General features: G+C 47.2%; 2 protein-coding genes across 2 annotated transcripts in view; one reads left to right on the top strand and one right to left on the bottom strand.

The window, feature by feature from the left end:
* Positions 1-20,239, top strand: part of LOC142587246 (uncharacterized) — a 33,062-nt gene extending 12,823 nt beyond the window's left edge. Inside the window, exon 5 of the mRNA XM_075698113.1 lies at positions 20,066-20,239. Within this exon, the coding sequence (XP_075554228.1) occupies positions 20,066-20,083 (18 nt within the window). The 3' untranslated portion in view covers positions 20,084-20,239. The remainder of the gene's footprint in view (positions 1-20,065) is intronic.
* On the bottom strand, positions 198-18,731 carry LOC142588374 (protein Skeletor, isoforms B/C-like). The gene is made up of 9 exons (XM_075700009.1): positions 18,708-18,731; positions 17,586-17,748; positions 16,988-17,060; positions 16,464-16,635; positions 9,949-10,093; positions 8,215-8,357; positions 5,779-5,902; positions 2,746-2,871; positions 198-487 (listed from the first exon to the last, which is right to left on the bottom strand). The coding sequence occupies exons 1-9, from the start codon at positions 18,729-18,731 to the stop codon at positions 198-200; spliced, it is 1,260 nt and encodes a 419-aa protein (XP_075556124.1).
* Positions 20,240-24,995: the final 4,756 nt, after the last annotated feature.

Below are 24,995 nucleotides of genomic sequence, written 5' to 3'. Positions count from 1 at the left end.
ATGACAGACAACTTGGCCCCAACTGGACCAGCCAACGCGCAGTCCGATCTATGACGTCATGCTCCCTGGCCCGACTGCAATAGAATCTAATTTAAATGTTCCCGAGTAAGCCCTGGTGATTCTGACGTCACCGCTTCGCAATGAAAATTTCGGGCCTAGTAGCATGACGTCATAAGGCAAAGTGCCCAGGCACTGCCCTATCTCTGTAGGTGGCGCTGGACCAACAGGGCCTTTTTGGGACTACTTGGAGGGAGGGAGGCTTGTGGCCCTAGTGAAGTGGCAGGGGCGTTCGCACCGGTGATGGCCGCGTAGCCGCGATCCCCTCCCGTCGGTCCGATTCGGGCGGTGAACGTGTCGATGTTGTACTTCTTAAAGAGGTCGCGTCCTCCAAACAACTTGCGGCGTGGGTCGGGGGGTGGCACCTGGTGTTGGGATATCGGCGGGCAGTTGCGCTTCGGGGCCCGGTCGAATTGCAGGATGACAGACACTGCGCCGCGGAAACAGCAAAGGATACAGCAGGGAATCGTAAAAGCACGTTAATAGTTTGCCTACACAATCGTCTGCACATACCTCAAAGGAGTACTCACACAATATTTTCGAATATTTTTTTTTTCTTGCGTTACATTAAGGTCCTAGGCCTCAAAATCATAAAGAAAACAGAGGCAAGTGTCACAGCCTTCATATCCGTCGTCGCCGTCGCCGTGACGTTCTGTATGAAGCCCAGGTGCGATATAACATCGTCGTCGCGCGCTGTACGCTGTACGTGCTAGTGGAAGCGTGCGAGGGTGAGCCGACGATGGTGGCTCAATAAAGCGGGGAGGAAGCGCACAGTCTTCCATCGCGCGCAAGGCACCTGAGGGATGGGTTCTATCTACTCCGGTGGCGGCTGTGCGCGCGAGCCCTATATTGAAAGCGATCTGCGATGGGGACAGAGTGCGCCGAGGGCTGGCAGCTTCGTTTCCGCTGTGTTCTCGCCACTTCGTTCGCACTGGAGCGAGTCGCCGCACAAAGGGCGATTCGCTCGCTGCTGCTGCCGCTCTTCCTCGTGCCGGCGTTCTGACAGCGTGTCCGCGTTCATAGAGTGAGATGAGTTCATGTTCGTCTGTGCGCGTTAATTTAGTTGGTAAGCGAATGTTTACGAGTTTATGTGGCCGATAAAAAACTATTATTTTAACTTCCTACAGCTGTCTCATAATTTGCTGTTGCAATCGATACTTCGCCTTTCGGGCGAGACTATGAATTTTTTACATAAGCGCGTGTTATTCATTTTTAAACTAAAGCATTGATATTTAGTAGAGAATATCGAGCTTGCTGAAGTTATAAATAAGTGAAGCACTAGACCTACAAAGACGAGTAAGGAGCAGCACAGAAGCCGAATAAAAATGCTGCACGTACCACCGCAGCCTTAACACCATTTAAATTCTGGGGGTTTACGTGCCAGAACCACGATATGATTATGAGGCTTGCGTTGTGGGGAACTCCGAATTAATTTCGACCACCTGGGGTTTCAACATGCACCTAGTGCGCGGTATACGGGCGTTCATTTTTTTTTTTTTGCATTTCACCCTAATCGAAATGCGGTCCCCTCGGCCACGATTTGATCCCATGCTTTTGGGGTTTAGCAACGCAACGTCAAATACGCCGCCACCGCGGTTGTAGCCGTAACATGTTTTCCTGCTTACGTTTTTCAATGGACAGAACATTTTCGGTTTTGTAAAAGTGCTTTGAAGAGAAGTACTTTCAGCATGCTGCTTAAATTTAACATTAAACTCTCGCTCTGAAAAGTGATCACATGATTCCTCACAGGCAGATAGCGCGAAGTATGTTTTACCATTCCGAAATATATGGTAAAACATGCCGCAACTACTGTTTGAGAGTAGCAGCTTGTCAAGGAAAATAATATAGTTTTAAATTCAATTATAAATTTTATTGTGAAGCAACAAACGAGTGGAATTATTGTCGAATTGCAAAGTTTAAGTTTAACTATACCGCCACTTAGTCCACGTGCTATACAGAGCTGCGCTAACCATATATTATTTACTTGGAATGAAGTGTTGCGATTGAGTTACGAGATCGCGTCGTCCACTGCTATGGCTGTAGATTCATGGAAGGCGCATAAAAATACAGCGTTTGTTAGCCTCGTAATACTGACAATTATAAAATTAACACAGACAGTACACTTGGAAGGCCCCGTGTTATCGCGAACATGCAGTTAGAGCGGTAGCAAACGCATAAAGATTCGTTAAAAATGAAAGAAAGAAAAACGAACAAAAAATAAGTCATTCAGCCGGAGCGTAGCAGACGACAAAGACGATTCGTCCGGGCTAACGGCCCCGCAATGCCGTTCGCAAGTGCAACCATCGCTTGCGCACGAGACCAATACTTTACCCGAGCCATAGGACACCTTAGCATACCATGTTCGACAGCTTTAACCTCCTAGTGAACAAACTTTTTCGGGAAGTATTATACGTATTTCATTTGCTTTGAGCCACGTGCATCAGAACATACTTAAGTAGGTTTACGCACAAGTAACCCATTCTGCGTAGAGTACCCGACCAGAAACTCTAAAAATGATGTTCGAGATTGAGGTGAGGTTAAGGTGAGGTTGATGGCCGCCCCTGAATAGTTGAGGCGAGGTCTCCCAAGTGCACCTCAACCTCATTGAATAAGGTTGAAGTTGAGCGACGTCGTGCAACGTAATTAGAGGTTGAAGTGAAGTCAAGCACTCCGAGGTCGCTTGCCCACCCGTTTTATCAGTGTATATCTTCGTATGGTAGAGTACGGTGTCCGGAGCTTTCTCGTCCGTGGGACCCTGCGCTGCCACCACCGCCTGTGGGCCCGTAGCCGGTATCGGCTTATCTTTGCTGTCTCCTGCAACAAGCCGTCAAGATAAGAAACAAGCCCTGCGTGATCGGTATGCTGTTGTGCAAACATAGGCGTGGCTGGAAATTGGAAGCACCAAATTTATGACAAACAACGACACGGGAAGGACTCCGCTGTGAAGTTCTTTTACAGTGCCACGGACTGCCTATTACGAACGTTGAGAGTTAGGTACTTATATGACGTCCACTACCGCGACATGTACAGTGCGCGTCACTCTTGTGTAGAGCGCGCGAACGGCGACCGCCGAGGCGCTCCGGAGGCAGCCAGCGACGTCCATAACGGTAGTGGCTGGGCAAGAGATTAAAATGCTTTGGCCACACGTGCCCAGGTACTAATCTCGAGCACAACGGCTACCGTTAGACGTCGCTGGCTGCCTCCGTAGCGAAACAGACTTTACCGGAACGAAACAGACTTTACCGGAACGAAACAGACTTTACCGGAGCGTCCCGGCGGCCGCCGTTCCCGCGCTCTACACAAGGGTGACGTGCAATGTACGCTGCTCATTCTACTCTCACCTAACACAACGGGCAAGTCCTTGCTCTTTGATCCATATACACTTGTCATTGCGCGGATTAGAGATGCGAGTAAACGACAGGCGAAAGATGGTTAGGATTTACAGACGATAAAGGCAGCCGTAGACAGTGATACTACATACTGGCCAACCTAGACCTCGAAGCTTTGCCCCCAGAAATGAGAACGCGCCACACGCGGACATTTCATCGGGCTCGTTGTGACTTTTCTTCCAATGCGCTGAGCCCACTTAAGCCTGTATATCATTTGAATGGTTGATGAATTGATTGCGAGAATAATCGACTGATTAAGAGATTGACAGATTTACCCTTAGACATAATCACTTTATACCCACTAAATCACACAAGTGACTATATATTTGTTGGCCTGCCGCTAGAGCAAAACTGTGTCACTAACTGGCTTCGAGGTGTAGCTTGTTTGTTGTGCAGCCAGCTGACAGCTCCTAATATATATTACGCATTGCATGACAACCTGAGCGCTTTACAGAGTGTTTGCTCAATAGATGAGATAATGAACTGATTCAGTGAGTATAAGCAGGCTAGTGAGACTGTTCAATAGACTCACTAATAAACTGGCGGAGTGCGTGAGCTATTGTTGGTCCGTATAAGGAAGCTACATGTTCGAAAACAGGAAGACGTGACGTTGCTAGCGCGCAGGTGCATGAAGAGAAAAAAGAAACACTTTGTGCTTTATCTCGTTGAGACACTTCAATTCGTTAATCGGTGGCTTTTTTGCACGGCTATAAGATGCTCACGGACCGTTAGAATCGCGTTCGCCTACCAGAACCAGCAGGTTGGCGGTAGGCAGCTATCTGTATGACGTCATGGTCTGGAGCAGGTCTATGCCTGTACTAGCTATAATAATGCCACAGGTCGTGGTCGATAGGCGCAGAGCTAGTGCGTCTATCATTAGTGGTTATTTTTATTAGTTGTGTGACTGACACTGTATGTATTTCTATATCTTTTTTGTGTATATCCTTACCCACTGTAATGCCTGTTAAGGCGCTGTGGGTAATAAAATAAATAAAAAAAATTATAAATGGCGCAAACATTATTGTCTGAACAGAATGCGCGGTCGACACGAACAGCGCTCTGCATTTCCAAATCTGCATGAAAGGCAGCGGTAACTGCAGCATTTACGGCGAGTCATGCATAAATAGCGGACGCACTGACCCGTCAGATCGGATTCGACGATCGACAACTGTGCTCACCGCTATCGTATTCATTTAAATGTCGCATGGTCTTTCTTCAAATCAAATAATTTCTTGCATTGTATTTGAATACGTTAGTGTCGTCTGGAGTCCTTGTCAGAAAATACCTAAAAACGAAGTAGGAAGAATACAACGGCTCGCGGTACCTATTACATGTTCAAAATAAAGAAGGGGTGACTCAGTCGCAGTGGTGTTAAAAATGTGTGATTTCGAATCGCTACACAAACGCAGACGTAAATGCAGATCAAATCTCCTTTTTTTCAATTAACGAAAGGAGAGATTAAGATTAACAACAACAAAAAGAAAACGACGACTTACAACTATCAGGGAAACGAAGTCAGACGGCGAATCAGAGACGAGTGCTTCAGTCTTACATTGCTCCAAAATAGGTATTCTTTTCTTCCCGATGTAATAAGGCACGGGATGGGCTTCCGAAATGCGTGCTAAATACTAATGATGTTGACCAATTAATGCGTTTACTTTATGTATATTTATGCGATTTCACGTGATGAATAATCTGAGCTTCAAATATGGTTATTGTGATTAAAACGTACCTTATCGTTTGATTGTAATGCTTGTTTTACATGTCTGTATACTATAAGTGTATATTTGTAAACTTCTCGATGCAAAATTTTCTCCCTCCTCCTAATGAGCCATAAGAGATGGTAAATAGTATTCTTAAATAATAAATGCAGACAGAAAGCTGCACGTACGGGGAATTGTGCCAGGACCCTAGGACATGTTCGTCCATTAAAAAGAAAAACACAGAAAGCCAAATGTTCGGGGAAATATACATAATAATGAGCCGAAATTAGAGATTGAACTGAGACCCTGGGCCCATGTTACGCTAATAAAGAGAAAACACAGAAACCTAAAGATACAAGGGAGTATGCAGAAGAGCGTCACAAAATCAGCGATTGCATCAGTACCCTGTGCACAAGCTCACCAAATAAAGAGAAAACACAGAAAGGTAAATGTACAGGGGAGTAGTGTTTTGTTATTCACCATCACTACAACCTGACCGTAAATTGTGTTTTCTAGTTCAGTAGACTAGTTGAGTAAGTTAAATAGCTTATAAACTGTTTCACTGATCGACTACTTAGCCGTAATGCACAAGTGATTGATTAAGTGATTGATTGATGGTGTGCGCGTACCCGTATTCAGCTTGCGGGAGTATACGGCATCGACTACTCCGTTGGCGTATCTCAGTGATGCGACTGTCAGATCTTCCTTGCCGCCCTGCTTATCGTCCGGACAAACGCCGTCGGTCCCGGAACACTGCGATCACAAAGGCCGCGTTCACCACACCTTAAATGCACACATTATCAAAGCTCTAGTTTCAGAGTTATATGTCAGGCTATGGTCAAACTTACATTGGAGGTCACCTCTTTGGCTGCCGCACCACAATTTGGTCTGTTTATCTAGCTGTGATATGATCAGCACGTAAAAAGAATTCAAAGAAATCTAACCCATAAGACAAATTGAACCTGGGCCGGCAGCTTGTTAAGCGCGTTTATGCTCATACTCGACGCCACGCCAACGGTTGACCTTTGTTTCTGTTAGCAACGTGGGTCTGATTACGCCAAGAAAAAGAAAAACGAGCACGAAGACATCAATCGCTCCAAGCAAAAGTGGAAAAGTTTATGAGCATTCTTGAGTTACAAATTCGAGTGGTGATGAGGCGAGACCACCAGAGATGCCTAAGCAGACCTACGAATAAGCGGAATGGCGAAAGAGAACGTCAGTGTTACGCAGCAAACAACGTTAAGCATCAGCGTCAGGCAACAACGTCTGCGTAAACAACTCGAAAGCTTTGCGTTCTCGGAGTTCCGACGGAGGCGTCGTGGCTGCGCAATTGTTTAATAAGTGAAACGCCTTTCATATCGGTCAGAGGGGGTCGCTTGCTAAAACCGCATGCAACGAAAAACATGTTATAGTATTACCACTTGTGCCTCTTGAAGCGTACTACCCACGCGCCTTACTTTGCTATCGAAATGTATTGATGAAAAAAAGCCCTTACTCGATCATGCATGTGTGTAGCGTGCACAGATGGCGCCATTATCGCGCTACGCATGACGCAATCGGCGGGAAATTTATCCTTTCGCTCGGGGTTCATATAGGCATAGCTAGGCAGTACGCTTGTCGATCCGACCGCGAGTGGTCGTTTTTGAGAGAGCTAACTCAGCCATAGTAAAAGTATAATCAAGCAAACTCAAACATATGCTCATCAAGAATAATATAAGCTTTATGCATGTGAGCAATTAATTCTTGGTAGAAATTAAAGCTTGCTCAGTTGTGGGGCCCCCGTGCTTAACGTGAAGAGGGCCGGGAAGTAAGACCTAAGGATGGCAACTCGCGCCCGCCACCTTCGATCACAGCAGACCCACTATGAATAGGGAGCGAGCACGATTGCATGATTAGACCGTAGGACATCCCCCCCCCCCCCCTTCCACTAACTGTGCGATAAGTTAAAGATGTAAGTTTTGAGGCAAGAATGAGGCAACCTTGAGGCAAGCTTGAGGCAAGCGCGGGAGCCTAAACCCTCTACGAGGTGGGTGGGCTCTAGCGGCGAAGGAGTCTCGGGCGCCGCCAGCATAAGGTTGTCATTTGTTTACCCTAGTGCCCATACACCCGCTGCAAAAGAATTCGTGCCCACATACGGATAAAGAGCGTGCACGTCTGCAGAATCAGACCGCAGAATCCCCTAGCTGTAAAATAACTTAGGAAAGTAAGCTTTCAAATGCGTTAATAAGTGTAACTTATTTGTGTATTTCGTTAAGTTATATATGTACTCTTTTGCTTATACATCCTCAGCAGCACGCACAAGGCTTTTCACCTATATATATATATATATATATATATATATATATATATATATATATATATATATATATATATATATATATATATATATATATATATATCAGTGGGTATATATATATATATATACCCACTGCGGCTGAGTCTCTGATGCAGCCTACCCGATGATTTTTCATGCTAACTTTCATCCCACCGCTTTCGCACCTTGAAGGAGGCGAAATGGAACCACCGCAACAAACGCAACCAAAGCGAGGCGACTGGAAGCTACTGCTTGCCTATCACGGGACGAGTGCCTATACATCTCCTCTATACTTTATCACTAGGCTTCAAAACCGTCCCGTGACGCTCTCTCCTAGTTTTTTTCTTCTTCTTCCATGATCATTCACATTCCAGCTGATCGGCCATATTTGGAGCTGCCGTAGGCGAGAACGCCAGAGGCCCTTGTAGTAATTTTTCTAGGAAAGTCGATGTGTTGTAGCAGTGACAGCTACGACAATAGCTCGAGGTGCCTCGTCGCGATACTCAGGGCCCTATACCGGACGCCGTCAAATTCTGTCATGTTGTCGAATACACCACGTTGTCAGCTCTGATGGGCCCATAGGACTGCTACGGCCTCTCTCACTGGCTCAAAATTCCCGGAATTTGGCAATAAATGGCGGAGTGTTTGACGGTGTCTGAAACAGCACCACGAGTTTCTAACCAAATGACGTCGCTTGTGTCGACAGCAATGCCGATGGCTCTGAGAGCATCTGCCACCGACATATCCGTACCTGCGCCTTGCCCGTAATGTAGTAGTCCACGACGGAGACCTTGCTGTTCGCCTTCGAGATGAAGAGCACGGCGACGTCCGCGCCCACCATCATGCTGCCGTCGGCTTTGCCGCTGATGCCAAATGCAGTCCACATGCCGGGCACTAAAAAAGACCGTTGACACGACATTTCAAGGCAAGCGCATCCTCCGCATCAGCGTTGGTCACTTTACTTTGGATCAAGCATCCATGTCGCGGCCTAATTTCAGAGGGAAAGAGGTAAGTGATGATGATTAAATTGCTCAGAATTTTATATTTTTGTCTTAATTATTCGTAGACATCTTCTTCGTTATTACTTAACCTCACAACAGCCAACGAGCAGGCCATGGACACGCTATACGCTACGATGAGTTTAATGCCTAAGATTCTGATTTCAGCACGGAAAACTGACCGTAGTTAAGTTTTTGATATGCTGAAGTAACGTTTCCGCTGTGTATTGGTGAACAAACCAATCACTGATTATTTATTATTATACTAATTAAGTTATAACTGAAGTAACATTTCATTGCTATTTTGCACAAATGAAATGTCAATGGGTAGAACTGAAGATGAACAAGTTCCAATTTTCATTGAGGTGGAAGAGTGTTCGGGTATTACAGGGTTTAAGTTTGGCTTTTAATTATGACCTATATAGCTGCGGTGGCACGTCAACAGTCGGAATGCGAAAAAAATTCGGCATAACCCAACTCACGATGACTGTCGACGGTACTGCGCTTAGCGTTAGATCAATATAGCGACGCAATGCATTGTGACTGTTGAAACGAGTTATGTATGAGGCGTGTACTGCTGCGGGACTCCTCTTTCGCGCTTCCCTAAGAACACTCGGTGTCATCTAGCGGCGCCGCCGCGAAGCTTGCGCGTGGCCTGCGAAATGCATGGCGCGCGCCGTGCGTGCGATCGCCGAGAAACGCGTCATGCGGCAACCGGGCTCCTCTCTCGCGCTTCTTTCCGGACACGCTGCGGCATCTGGTGGCGCTGCCGAGAAGTCTGCGCATGGCCTCCGAGACGAGAAGCGTGGAGCGCCGGTGCGTGCGAACGCTGAGAATTGTTCCATCGCGCGCCGCTCACCCAGTGGCACAAACTCGACGACCCAAGTTGGTGAGAGATTAATTGAAGAGCGCCACATGCATTACCCAATGCATCATCGCGCTGCTCGCTAAAGCGCTGGCGTGAAAGATGCTCGTTCAAAAGCGGCAAATGCCATGCAATTCCATTTGTGGCGCAATCTGTTAAAGCATCGGGTTGCTGTCCGCGAGGAACCTGTGTGACGTGGGTTCGATTCCGTCTAGCATCGGATAAATTTAACGAATCTTGTTTTGTCCTCGTAGAGCCGCACACATATATCGGCACATATCCAGTGACAAGTGGGCGTCGAAGAGTTTCTCTGAAAATCGGTACACACCCAGTCCCGGATCTACAGTGACCCATGTCGGTGTGAAAGAGGCTCGTTGAAGAGCGGCATATATATATATATATATTGCCGCATACTCGGCGACTAAAGTTGGTCCGACGGTTGGTTTCTAACCATGTTCCCTCAGCACAGCAGCCCGGTGCTCTAACCATCGAACATGAACACACATACATAGCACCCGGAAACTCCGTGAGGTACTCCAAGAATGTCAACGCATTAAAAGAGCTCCCTCCCCCTCATCTCCTGTCTCGACGATGCCAATACGGACTCGAGCACCGGCCTTACTCGCTTTGGCGCGCACGTGGAAAGTGATGGCGTCCGCCTCGAGGTGCCAGGCGACTTGTATCGTGTCGGCGATGATGGTCTCGCAGTTGGCGAACTGCGTCGGGTCGGTGGGAGCTTGCTTCACCCTCGCCTCGACTTGTCGCGACTGGAATGAGGATAGAGTTGACATTACGATAAAGGGGGAACGCTTGGCGAGCGTGCAGCGAAGTACACGTTATTCCTTCTTAATGCAACAACAATTACAGGGACACTCAACGCGTATTTTCGCGGTCGTCGTGGCCATCATGTGATGTCCCGTGTACAATCCTATGGCGTACCCTATGACGTGGGTGAGAGGTAAAGTTTACGAGGGTGAGCCGAAAATGACGTCCGCGCGCCCGGTGTTACAGATCACGTCTCCTCCCATGGCCTGCGAGATTTGCGCGGGCTGGCAGGTTTTGCTCCGCCCGTCCCGTTCGCAGAGAGAGGGCGTAATTTCAGTTTTGGATGTTAGAAAAACAAATTATTAAACATAATTACTACGAAATCAATGGATAAGAATATAGCAAAGTACTAGAAGAAATAAAAAACACTAGAGAACTCTGACTCAATCATAAAACATCGCGCCGAACTAGTAAATGAGAGTATATTCCACTTGGGAAATGAAGCGCGACCGCAGGGCTCGTTTGCAAAATTTCGCGATGACGAAGCGGAACTGTAGTTGAATACAAATTTTACATCTTGCTCATAAGTATAGTTGCTTGGTGTCGCATAGATTGATTTTTTTTTTTTTCTTTTGCGAGAAACATTTCGTTACTCACTGACGAGCGGTTTATCTCGAACATTACTGGCTCCATGCGCTATGAGCTTTCGCAATCGTCAAGCACGCTTTACACTATTTCTTTACAAATAGACCTCATTATCCCTTTCAAATTAGAAGAGCTTTGTTTAGGTTAGCATGAGACTGTTTATGCTCAGCGCACTTGCAGACTACCGAAAACAACTCGGAAACATCATTTTATCAGCGTATAAGCGAAAATTCGAGGACACCTAAGCAGTTGTTAATGCTAAAGCATTAGTGCCCAATTGAACTCCGCTGAGCGGTCCTTGCGAGATGCGAACTCCGCGCGGGCAAGCGTGCCCGTTGAGACGCTCCTAGACAGCACAAGACCGGTGCACTTTGATCCGTGACGTCACGCTACCTCGCCCGACTGCCATATAATCTAATGGGGACGCTCCCGAGGAAGCCGCAGTGATTTTGAAGTCACCGCTTCCGTCAGGCTAGACTTGACAATGGAAATTTCGGTCCAAGTAGCAAGACGTCATAAAGCAGACTAAACGGGCCTGTCGAAAATGGCATATTCGAATAGCCGTTTGGGAGCTCCCTGGCCGTGTTACAGAAGTGGTGAAAAACAACATTAAATGTGCATTACGACAATAACCGAGTGTGGAAGTGTATGATCCTCCTTCCGCATCAACAGAGGAACCCGCTTATGCAAACGGTAACGCTTAGTACCTGTTTTACATTACCTTTGTAGCGCTACCACAGCGCTCTGACACGACCACCCGACTATACTACATATGTCATAATACTTTGCTATCGCCCTAGAAAATCCTGGCCTTTCGGGCAAAACTGCTACTTTTTATAGTGTTATTGTGGCGTCGACAAATGCGGAAAGGCATGTCGGGGAACAGGAGATTCTCGGACATTTCGGACGCCTGTTTGCCTCTTGCGGACTGCGCGAGCGCGCACGCGCAGGTGCCCGAGAGCGGTGTTTCAAGTTTTTCAAGGAGTGCTTATAGTGGGTTTATTGTTTTAGTCCTCCAGCCTTACCCCATCACATGGCCATAACTCTAACTTCTTCTGCAGATGGCTGCTACCATCAAAAAGGCGATTATTTGGTCAGCTGACCAAGTACCGTGCGTTCTGACACGATCGTCAGTTTTGTCACGTCAAACCGCGCGGTATAGGTTTTGATGCTCCCGCTCTCCGCAAGCAGAGCTACGCAAGGCTTATTCACTTATTAACTAAACGAAGAAGCGCGGTGCAGAGCTCACACAGGCAAGCGTAAAAGGATCTCGATGACCGCTAGCACCAGCTTTCTCTCAACGCTGGCGTGATGAAGAGCACCAGGGGCGGGAAACGAACCCTTCGTGCAGCATCTCGCTTCATCGCGTATCCGACACTGCAGATTACGCAACCTCCGACACTAGGCAGGCGGGAAGAAAACACGCATGAAAGCTGCCATCTCGGCTCGCCCTCAGCATTTGCACCCGCCGCAGGTTGCTTCCAAGACACGGCGCGCGCGCTATTCATGCACTGAGCAACGCGGACTGCCATGCGCAGCCACTACAGTGCTAGAGGAGGAGAGCTGCGCACTCCTCCCCTAGCGCGCACTTGATCACGTGAGATCCAACGTTGAGCACGCGAGAAAACGGCGCGCATGCTTTATCCCTTGCGCCGACAGCATACGGTGCGCGGGATATACTTACCGCACTTGGACTCTACACAGAACATCACAATGACGGCGACGGCGAAAATTCACCTGCAGTGTCCATATAATTGCTATCGCTATAATAACGATAAGGAAGGGTATTCGGGCAGCAGAGGAAATTAGCTGTTGTCGAAAGCAAAGAGCGTGAGTACATGGAAACCAAATCATTAAAATTATATTAACTCATGGGGATGAAGCGATGCAGCGGTGGCGAGCGATGCAGCGGTGGCGTATAGGTAGAACACCCGCCTCGCGTGCAAGAGGTCCGTAGTTCGAATCCCGGTGCCGCGCAATTTTCCACCGGATTAAAAAAAAAGTCCGCGTGTTGATAAAATTGCATAAACAGGCCTGGAGTGTGGCCTGATCCCGGTGACCAGAGCCGGTAACGCACTCCCTCACCAGAGCAGGATTGGCCACCCTGGTGCAGTACTTGGCCACAACCTTCTATATGAACACAACAATCAAACCCCGGCCCTCAGTCCTCAGCAGCTGCAAAGCAACTGACCACGGCGGCGGTCAGACCTGCGAACGCTGCAGAGGGTGCTAAGAATCCCTGGATCCGGACAGGCCGCCATTGGAATATGAACCTGGCAACGTTTAACGCTAGAACATTATCTAGTGAGGCGAGTCTAGCAGTGATATTGGAAGAAATAGAGGGCAGTAATTGGGATATAATAGGGCTCAGTGAAGTTAGGAGGCCAAAAGAAGCATATACAGTGTTAAGAAGCGGGCACGTCCTGTGCTACCGGGGCTTAGCGGAGAGACGAGAACTAGGAGTCGGATTCCTGATTAATAAGAATATAGCTGGTAACATACAGGAATTCTATAGCATTAACGAGAGGGTGGCATGTCTTGTTGTGAAACTTAATAAGAGGTACAAAATGAAGGTTGTACAGGTCTACGCCCCTACAGCCAGTCATGATGACCATGAAGACGTGGAATCGGCGATGGGTAGAGTGAAAACAAAATACACTATACTGATGGGCGATTTCAATGCCAAGGTAGGCAAGGAGCAGGCTGGAGACAAGGCAGTGGGGGAATATGGCATAGGCACTAGGAATAACAGGGGAGAGTTATTAGTAGAGTTTGCGGAACAGAATAATATGCGGATAATAAATACCTTCTTCCGCAAGCGGAATAGCCGAAAGTGGACGTGCAGGAGCCCGAACGGCGAGACTAGAAATGAAATAGACTTCATACTCTGCGCAAACCCTGGCATCATACAAGATGTGGGCGTGCTCGGTAAGGTGCGCTGCAGTGACCACAGGATGGTAAGAACTCGAATTAGCCTAGACCTGAGGAGGGAACGGAAGAAACTGGTACATAAGAAGCCGATCAATGAGTTAGCGGTAAGAGGGAAAATAGAGGAATTCCAGATCAAGCAACAGAACAGGTATTCGGCTTTAACTCGGGAAGAGGACCTTAGTGTTGAAGCAATGAACGACAATCTTATGGGCATCAATAAGGAGTGCGCAACAGAAGTCGGTGGTAACGCCGTTAGACAGGAAACCAGTAAGCTATCGCAGGAGACGAAAGATCTGATCAAGAAACGCCAATGTATGAAAGCCTCTAACCCTACAGCTAGAATAGAACTGGCAGAACTTTCGAAGTTAATCAACAAGCGTAAGACAGCGGACATAAGGAACTATAATATGGATAGAATTGAACAGGCTCTCAGGAACGGCGGAAGCCAAAAAGCAGTGAAGAAGAAACTAAGAATAGGCAAGAATCAGATGTGTGCGTTAAGAGACAAATATAATAATAATAATAATAATATTTGGGGTTTTAAGTGCCAAAACCACTTTCTGATTATGAGGCACGCCGTAGTGGAGGACTCCGGAAATTTTGACCACCTGGGGTTCTTTAACGTGCACCTAAATCTAAGTACACGGGTGTTTTCGCATTTCGCCCCCATCGAAATGCGGCCGCCGTGGCCAGGATTCGATCCCGCGACCTCGTGCTCAGCAGCCCAACACCATAGCCACTGAGCAACCATGGCGGGTTAAAAGAGACAAAGCCGGCAATATCATTACTAATATGGATGAGATAGTTCAAGTGGCTGAGGAGTTCTATATAGATTTATACAGTACGAGTGGCACCCACGATGATAATGGAAGAGAGAATAGTCTAGAGGAATTCGATATCCCACAAGTAACGCCGGAAGAAGTAAAGAAAGCCTTGGGAGCTATGCAAAGGGGGAAGGCAGCTGGGGAGGATCAGGTAACAGCAGATTTGTTGAAGGATGGTGGGCAGATTATTCTAGAAAAACTGGCCACCCTGTATACACAATGCCTCAAGACCTCGAGCGTACCGGAATCTTGGAAGAACGCTAACATAATCCTAATCCATAAGAAAGGCGACGCCAAAGACTTGAAAAATTATAGACCGATCAGCTTACTGTCCGTTGCCTACAAAGTATTTACTAAGGTAATTGCAAATAGAATTAGGAACACCTTAGACTTCCGTCAACCAAAGGACCAGGCAGGATTCCGTAAAGGCTACTCAACAATAGATCATATTCACACTATCAATCAGGTGATAGAGAAATGTGCGGAATATAACCAATCATTATATATAGCTTTCGTTGATTACGAGAAAGCGTTTGATTCAGTCGAAACCTCCGCAGTCATGGAGGCATTGCGGAATCAGGGTGTAGACGAGCCGTATGTAAAAATACTGAAAGATATCTATAGCGGCTCCACAGCCACTGTAGTCCTCCATAAAGAAAGCAACAAAATCCCGATAAAGAAAGGCGTCAGTTAGGAAGATACGATCTCTCCAATGCTATTCACAGCGTGCTTACAGGAGGTATTCAGAGACCTGGATTGGGAAGAATTGGGGATAAGAGTAAATGGAGAATACCTTAGTAACTTGCGCTTCGCTGATGATATTGCCTTGCTTAGTAACTCAGGGGACCAACTGCAATGCATGCTCACTGATCTGGAGAGGCAGAGCAGAAGGGTGGGACTAAAAAATTAATCTGCAGAAAACTAAAGTAATGTTTAACAGTCTCGGAAGGGAACAGCAGTTTACGATAGGTAGCGAGGCGCTGGAAGTGGTAAGGGAATACATCTACTTAGGACAGGTAGTGACTGCTGATCCGGATCACGAGAGTGAAATAATCAGAAGAATAAGAATGGGCTGGGGTGCGTTTGGCAGGCATTCGCAGATCATGAACAGCAGGTTACCTTTATCCCTCAAGAGAAAAGTGTATAACAGCTGTGTCTTACCAGTACTCACGTACGGGGCAGAAACCTGGAGGCTTACGAAAAGGGTTCTACTTAAATTGAGGACGACGCAACGAGCTATGGAAAGAAGAATGATAGGTGTAACGGTAAGGGATAAGAAAAGAGCAGATTGGGTGAGGGAACAAACGCACGTTAATGACATCTTAGTTGAAATCAAGAAAACGAAATGGGCATGGGCAGGACATGTAATGAGGAGGGAAGATAACCGATGGTCATTAAGGGTTACGGACTGGATTCCGAGGGAAGGGAAGCGTAGCAGGGGGCGACAGAAAGTTAGGTGGGCAGATGAGATTAGGCAGTTTGGAGGGTCAACATGGCCACAATTAGTACATGACCGGGGTAGTTGGAAAAGTATGGGAGAGGCCTTTGCCCTGCAGTGGGCGTAATCAGGCTGATGATGATGATGAACTCATGGGGTCTCACGTTAAAAAAGCCACGGTATGATTATGGTAGGCGCCGGGATACTCCAGAATAACTTTGAATGCCTGGTGTTCTTTAACTTGCACCTAATCCATGACAGCGTTTCTGCATTTCGCCTCCGTCGAAACGAATCCAAACTCGCGATCTCGTGCTCAGCGGTGCAACGCCACAGCCAGTAAGATACCGCCCAGCGGTTTTAATCCAATCATGAGAAGGCCTTGGCGTTAAAGTATCATTCCAGGACTGTCTTCTAATCCTGTCAGAACGATCCCTCACACCTCAGTGAGGCCGCAGTCTTTAATTGTTGGATTTAAAATAGTCTCCGGTATACACGGCGCATATGAGAAAATGGTGACGTAACCGTGAGGCTCACCCTTTTCTTCAGCCATTTAGTGTCGACAGGGACGTTCAGGCCCTTGGGTATCCTGACCGCTATGAGGGGCTTGGAACAGCTGAAGCAGTAGACGGAAAACCAGTCAATGTCGTCCACGGTCAAGTTTCCGGGTAGCGTGAGACGCAAGTTCTCGTCCACGTGCTCTCTCAGCCTGCGGGTTCCGTGGCGAAAGCAAAGGAAACGAAGCTATTGCGGCGACACGTATACATCCGGTCTTTAAAGACATCTTAATTCATAGGAACCTCTCTTAATCAGCGTGGACTACGTTGCACCTTTTCCCGAGCGGTGTACAATAGCTGGAAAATTTCGTTTAGTCGAACATCCTGCAGTATAATGCTGCAGCTTTAGATCTATACACGTCCACGCTGAGTTTTCGTAAATCTGGAAAACGGAGCTCATTTGTCCTCTGTGCGGCCGTAATTCAAATTCAAAGGCTTTTTACTGAAATGGCTTCAATGGCTTCAGCTGCATACAGAAAGTGAAGAAGAGTCTTACAGGCGTACCTCTCCCCCTCGCGTTGAATCACGATCCCTTGAGAGATAGGGTCGTTTTCCTTGACAGCAACGAAATACGCATCTGAAAAAATAAACATGATAAAGCTACCGGGTTTACGCATGACAGGTGATCGATGAAGTTCTGGCGATAACTTTGATATAGGTGTGACCGAAATGCAGGCACAGACGCCAAATTTATTTATTATAGCACGTGTAAATAAATTATATTTGTGGTATGACCCCCGTTACACTTAGCCCATAAGTGACCGCGGCTGTGTGCCTACAGGGTCTTCTACATCTTCTACGTGAGGTTTTTAAAGACTAGTCATAAAAAAAGTATTTAAAAAAAGAAGCACAGGAAATAGGCCCACGCCCCGTGATAGGCAAGCTGAAATTTCTAGCCGACGAGGGCTAGTCGTGACGATGGCATCGTTGAGAACTACCACCTCGCAGGGCCGACTTACCAAGGGCCAACGCATACGCCACAAAGGGGTGTGACTTCAGAGGAGGTTGGCTTGCCGACGCTATAGCTGCCCGACGTCAAGCTCCCTCCTCATTTCCCCTCCCACCCCCACCCCCCCACCTTTTCCACGGCTGACACACTGACCTGGCGCCGAGGCGTCGTAGAAAAAGCGGTTAAGACCTATCGTCTTCCGGTCCTCCACGACGACGGACTCGACGAAGATGTGCTCACTGCCGATGCGTGTCGCCACTTTCGCTGGCTTCGGGTAGTCGAGGTCGGCTGGTACGTCCACGCGTCCGAGGGTTGTCTATGTCGCAGCGCGCAAAACAGTCAAATTTAGCGTAGAACGATGGTAGAAGATAAAGCGGGCACCAGCCTAAGCAGAAGGCTAGGCTTGTGATCATAACATAACAAAAAGCAATACGTGTTGGCCCAGATAATTCTTTTCATTTAGTTATCGCAAAGAGAGAGAAAGAGGGAGAGAGAGAACATTGCGTACATAAACTCAAAATATTATTGCCCCCTACAGGGGCTGGTGACGGGTTCAATTTCATTTATTCGGCGTAGTGCCCATTGTGCTTCACTACACGACGTATCATCGGGTCCCCTGCTTATGCGTAAGTACAACGCGAGCAGCTCTAAACAGAAGGACGTTTAAGCGAATGCTTCCTGCTATCACTTTTGACCGGTTTTAGGGATGATATACTTCTCTGACACACTAGGCGCAGCTTTGAGAAAGGAAATCGTAATTCAATTGAAGCCATTATGAATCTAATCATAATTGGATTCACCAATCTCACAATAACGTACGATAACGAAATATACTTCAACGCAGTCAGCCACATCAGGGCAAAGAAACACAGAACTTGCAAATATTGCAAAATTCACTTATACGTTAGTTCAGATGCCTCACCTTGGCTCCCGCAGAATACACGCCGAACCACTTAAAATCCGTGATCACTCTGCCAGCGGGCAAGCGAAGCAGTATCGTCTGGTTATGATATGCCTGGAGACGGTCCTCCCTAGATAAAAAGAGAGAAAGAGAAACAAGAAGGCTCATTCTTGGGCCCTGTAAGTGTTCAGATGCCATATATATGGTATAGCCGGCACGAAGAATGCCGGTCACCGAGCGAAAAAAAAAAAAAGAAAGAAGCAGACTACCAATTGAAGTTTGTTTAGAGCATAACGAGTCTGAAGGAGCAGGTGTAAGAGAAAAATAGGGAAGGCATGTGTCGGCAGTGAGACGCAGGTTTGTGAATCGCTCACGTGCAGCGCCGTACATGGACACATCCGTCAACGCTTAAACTACTGCAATTCCGATTGTATACACCCATGAGCAAAAATATACGGGCCACAACCTCGCTGAAGGAAACTGAATTCCGTCGTAACTGAGATGCACAAACTGACATCAACGGATACATTGGAAAGTTCGCGAGGCCAAGATTGGACAGCAATCGTAAATTTCAAGTTCATTCACAAGCGGAGAAGAAAACCGGCTTTATCGCGGTATCCCTGGTCGGTACATACGTTTAGTCGCGGGAGTACAAGCGTCCGAAATTTCGAAGCTGCAGCGTGCTTGCCTCTACCAACCCCCCTCCCCCCCTCCCCCCGACCGCCGTGCCACATCCTCAATACGTTCGTTGCACCAAAGCTCGCGACAGTGCTTCTCGTTCTCTTGAGGTTTTGGGGTTTTGAGTGACACAAGTGCAGCCGCGCCTCAAGGCCTCAAGATCTTTCAAACAAGTTCGAAGTGAGAGACAGAGGCCACAGCCTTTACGTTGCGGCAGCGCTGATGAGAACCTACAAATTTGTGTTTATCGGAGTTGGAACAAATGCACAGTGAACGCAGTCTCGCGTTGAAAAATGCTGTTTTTAAAGGCTTATATGATGGAGAACCCTAACAAAACTTGAACCTCGATATAACGAAATGGTGTCTACCTGTCAAATTCATTTCTCACAATCAAGCCTGATCCGTCTGGCTTGTCCACAGTGCCGACGAAAAAGTTGGATTCTAGATGGTAAAAAGAAAAAGGTAAAAAACATCTTTAGAGGTGCGTCTTATGCAGACATGCAAAAGAGGATGAAGCACGACGCTATACAAAGGAAGCGTGCATGAGTCCGTCGTAAAGTTGGCATTCAGGTGAATGCCAGATTACGCTTACACGATCCGTATAACTCACCTAGCAAATTTCCGCAATTTCCGCTTGGGGTTCCGGCGCGAAGCTCAAGGACAGGACTTTGACCTTCATTTTTACCTCTAATAATCCACCTTTTACCCCTAAATTAACGAAAATAAAGTTTTCAAGGAATGTCTTACGAGTCTAAACTTATTTGGCGTTTCACGTTAGCGTCTATTTCAACGGCTATTCAAGTACCGTACTGCAGTTGCTACCTGACAGCGGCTATTGCTGTGTTACGGGACACAAGTGGCAAGCAGTGTATCTTTTGCGTTGTTTGGCTGCAGTTCTCTATAGTGCAGACAGCTGCAGTGGCATTCAGTAGGTACCAATTGATTGATTGATTGATTGATTGATTGATTGATTGATTGATTGATTGATTGATTGATTGATTGATTGATTGATTGATTGATTGATTGGAACACACCCGGTCCTTCTCCATCGTAGGTGAAGTTGACCAGGTAGAAGGCGCCCCTGCTGGCCGCGTACACCGCGCCCGAAACACTGTGCTCGAGCGTCTTGAGGGACCCGATGAACTTGCCGTAGTACTCGGCCGACACACCTGCGACCAAGCGAGGTGCGTCACCGTGTGAGACAATTTGGGACCGCGTTGCAAGAACACCTTCGGTGCGATTATATAACACACAAACGGCAACGCAAGCACTGTCCGAGTAAACTTATTCACTGTCATTAAATGCAGTAGCAGGCACTTGTGACCCGGTGAATCCTTTGTTGCCTAGGTCACTGAGCTGTGACCAGACATTTTTCAGCGGTGTTTAACTTACAACTGTTGAGAAGTTCCCGCGTTTCGCGTGGCCACCTGCTCGGCCAGTCGCTATCCCGCCTGATCTTAGTGCACATGTACATACGAAAGTTATATGAAACTATACCAGCGTAGTTGCTTATAAAATCGTTGCATGCTGACGAAGTATAGGCAGATAATAATTATATTATTAAGGCGAAAGCCTTACGCGTCTCATCGGCCAGTCGGCCTTCAAAGTCCTTGAGCGAAAGCGCGTCAACGACACGAAACGCACAGAAAGGCTACGAACACACGACCTTTGGTGTTAATGAATTAAGGCGAAGTTAATTCAGGCACAGTTAAGATATAGTTAAGGTACTCTAACCCACCGTCTTTGATGAGGGTCGAGCCCCCCCCCCCTTTGCTGTAAATAAAGCAAAGTTAATTCAGACGCAGTTAATTAAGATACAGTTAATTAAGATACTCTAACCCACGACATTGGGTGTCAATCAAACTCTCGACTTTTGGGATTAAGAGGGATGACCAAGCGGAGTACACTAAGCGAATTAAGGGAGATGAGTAAGCGAATTAAGATAATGAGCAAGTGAATAAAGAGGGGTGACTAAGCGAAGTAGACTAAACGAATTAAGGGGGATGTGAACGTCATGTGTCCGTCTATAATGCATCGGCACTTGGGCTTTCGCTTTCGTCTCAGGGATAACATAAGAGACCCTGTGAATTTTTATTATATCAATTTGCAACGTAAAACTTGGACGTACAATGCTGGCTTACAGACATCTCTGAAGCGCATCCATCTGTTAATGGAGTAAAATATATGTCACGGATTCTTGAATTTCCTTTATTTTCTTTTATTTAGGCACTCGGTGTACGTGCCCATGAGTTCCTGCCCGTTCTTAGCCAATCATGCGCAATGCGCATGTCCCACTACGATTATATAGAAGCTGAACAGATAACGTTGGTTCAAAGAAATATCACGTTGGTTCTCACGGGAATCTCTAACGTTGGTTCAAAGAGCACCTATTCGGTAATAGGATGGAGACTTAATATTCACGAATTCTTTTATTGATTATTTATTTCGGCATTAGTTATGTGCCTCTGGGGGTGTGCCCGTCCTTGGCCAATCCTTCAGAATAAGTATGCCCTACTATGACACAGGTGGTACAAAATTCCGAAATGCGTTTTTTATAAACAAACACGTACACCATGACATTGCTTGTTGCATAGGATGAACGTAAAAAAATTTTACGCATCACCGTTTAATGTAAACCATTTAATCACCCGCTTTACTAAAGCTTTACTTCACATAGATACCAACATGTGCGTTGTACCTGCATATTTCTTACCTCGTAATATTTACTTTTATGTTTTTAGTTTCTTGGCGGACATGCATGCTTATGTCGCTAAATATAATTTTTTTTTTTATGTTGAACTCGCGTTTGTATCTTCGAGTGATTTTCTCCTGTACGTCTGCTCCTGCACTAGCCTTCTGTGTAAACATGCGCAGGACGGACCCTAACTTTACGAGCTCCGGAATCCGAGGAAAACATAAGTGTTTCGTCGGCATGGGCACGCAGTCTAGATTTCACATGTGCAACGTGCACTAATACTGTGCGCCAGCAACACCGCCAGCGTTGTACGGCTTCAATAGATGCCAGTTCAAACTGGGCTGGCATTCGACTTAATGGTCAAACCCGCGTTGAGTAATGTAGAGGCACCTCCCCAATATGTCAGTTGAAAAATGCGCCTGCTAAATTTAGCGGAAGTTTGCATGTTGTACCGCGTTCGTCAGCATACCGCGTTCCCGACTGTTGCTGAGGCGCATCAAAAGGACCGCACTTGGAAGCGCATTGCTCTTCCTCGCCAGCCGTTTCCTTCTCCAAGTAAGGTAATAAACTGAACTGAAACTGAACTGTTTCTGCTCGGGTCCACGCTGGCGCATGGCCGCTTATAGGCCTAAAAGCCTAGCAGGCTCCATGCGCGGCCCGGCATACCACAATCAGCAGCCGGAATGTTTTAACTATGCCTGTACTGCCACTCCCCTGCTGTAGTGCTTGGGCGCTGCCAGAGTAAGTTATAAATAAATTAACAAATAAAATAAATAATGAAATATAGGCGAGAGTAGAACTCCAGCGGCTATATATATACGTGGCCTGTGGAAACAAGCCGAAATCGCGCCGGTCCCAGAAGGTTACGCACTCTCAGTCCTCGGGTAAGCGCCCTGCACTGCGCTTACCTTTTCGGACGCTTAGACAGACGTCCAACAGCAGCATTAGAAGCAGACTGTGCTGCCGAAACATTGTTCCCAGCGAGACGGCGTGACGTTGCCACTCGCTTGTTGTTGTTGTTGTTGTGGCCTGTGATGCGTGTGGCTCCTACCCACGATGGGGGATTGGCCAAGAGATGGGTGGATTATTCGAAATTATTATGGAGCATAAATTTCCTAATAGTTATTGAAATAGCATTGAATAGCGCAGAATTGCCTGTTAAATAACATCAGGAAGGTAATATTGAATTGGTAATAATTGTTAGTCGGTTGGGTTTCCTCTAAATATGGCTCGTACCCACTATGGGAGATTGGGCAAGATAGATTAGAAAGATAGCCGAGCGGTGAAAAAAAAAAAACACTCATGAAAATTTTTGAGAAGATCAAAGGAAAAGCCACTAATAACGTAATGTCCAAAAACTTAGCAAGAACATTTTCTTGAGTCAAATATAACTTTCTCAGCGGCTGTGCGACCATCCATATATGACAATGTCCAATTCCTCTACTGGATGTTCGCTCCCCAAGATGCTTGCCGTTGGTGGTGATCGCTCGGGGGAGGATGCGTGCCGAATGTGAGTGAGTGAGTGAGTGAATAAACATTTATTCGGTCCAGCAAAACGCGATCAAACGCGCACCCGGCTAATCCCTCGACGGGACCGACAGATCTAGTCTGCCGGCCCGAACGCGGGCGCGTTGGACGGCCAGTATTTGGTCCTCAAACACGGGAATTCGCAGGAGCGCGTCACACTTTTCCTTGGTGAACTTCGGGCCCAGCGACCCGCACTCCCAGAGCATATGAGGCAAAGCAGCAACCTCACCACAAGCCACAGTGCCGAATGAATGTGAGGCGCCGGTGGTGGTTACCAAGAGTTCGGTACAAATTTACTGGAGCGGGTGAGAAAAGTGACCACAGCAAGAGAGAGGGGGAACAAAGCAGGGAGCTTAACCAAGTGAACGTCCGGTTGGCTACCCGGCGCGAGGGAAAGATGATGAGAGATTTAAGAGGGATGAGGGATGACGATTAGTTTTTATCAAGTGCCGCGCTCTACAAGGACTCAAGACTACCTTGCCCAGAAATGAGATTTAAAATGCTCCTCGTTCAAACATTCATTAGGCTCTAAGAATCTCCACAGAGAAACTCCCAATCAGGTTTTGTCAATGAACGAGTTCTATATTTTTTTTAGTCATTCTTGAACGACTCTCATCGACGGATGCGTCAGAGGTAGGAGGTATACGGCGAGGCGAGTAACGGTGCGGGTTGGCATGTGGGCGAGGAGACGGGGAAAAGGAGCTCGAACACAGCGACGTCCAGGAGGCGCGGCAGTGCCGAGCGACGTGGATAATGCGGACGCAACGGAAGTAAATGGGCTTGTCGTACGACGTTCTCCACTCGGTAGGGTTGCGGTATCTGGGAAGGGAATACAGATCGTTGTGAGGCGTAGCTGGCGGCACCGCCGGGCATCAGGTAGGGAGATGGAGCAGGCAGCAGGAAAACCTAGGTTGGCAAATTCTTGCCGCACAACTGCTTGAATGAGAGAGATCGCTGGAGCGGGTTGGTCAATGTTGGGGGCAAGAAGGCGTGGATGGAACGGCGCAAGACTTCAAGTGTTCACACGCGTGAGAGCAACAACAGGTTCTGCCATCGTTGAGAGGCTTTCCATTCCTGCCTTGGCAAGTGGACATTAAGGTGCGTACAACTCTGGTGAAAGTCAGTCACTGTGAGATGGTCGGGGTAAGCACCTGCAGCTTGTTCCTCAAGTTACTCAGATGTGCACTGAAGATCGAGCAGCGTGTTTTCATATTTGGTTCATCCTGTTATAGCCGAGAATGTGTTGTATCTTACTGAGACCTATAAGTTCAAATGACGCGCAGTGGTCCATCCACTAGTCTCTGGCAAGTTTCTTAGCATGACATCTTGCCTGCTCAGTCTTGTGCAGAAGATTAATCAGGGCTTGTTGCGTGCAGCCACAATTTAAGTATGCAGTATGCAGCTTGGCTTGCTCACATCAAAGTTGCAGCAGGTGCTTGTCAGGGCTGGATATCGCCGCAGTAAGCTCTAGTTCGCATGTTTCTTTTTGCAGTGTGCAAAGGATGCGTGTTGCTAGCGATTCTTCAACACCTTCGCATTCTGCAGACTCAAGTTCATCACGGAAATGGTCACAGCCTGAAACCCTGATTTTGTGAATGTGGCACATTTTTACCCCTACATCAAGTGTTATACTGGATAATGGTCGCTGCCTCTTGGGGCAGAGTCGCACTGACACTCTGGATGAGGGCGCCAGTTGCCCATGCTAGGTAAGTGTACTGCTTTTCTGGTTTTAAAGGAAGGCGTGGTAGTTGGGATAGTTGGT

This window comes from Dermacentor variabilis, chromosome 7 (genome assembly GCF_050947875.1).
Source record: "Dermacentor variabilis isolate Ectoservices chromosome 7, ASM5094787v1, whole genome shotgun sequence".
Taxonomy (NCBI): domain Eukaryota; kingdom Metazoa; phylum Arthropoda; class Arachnida; order Ixodida; family Ixodidae; genus Dermacentor; species Dermacentor variabilis.
This window is presented reverse-complemented; position numbering and strand designations above follow the sequence as displayed.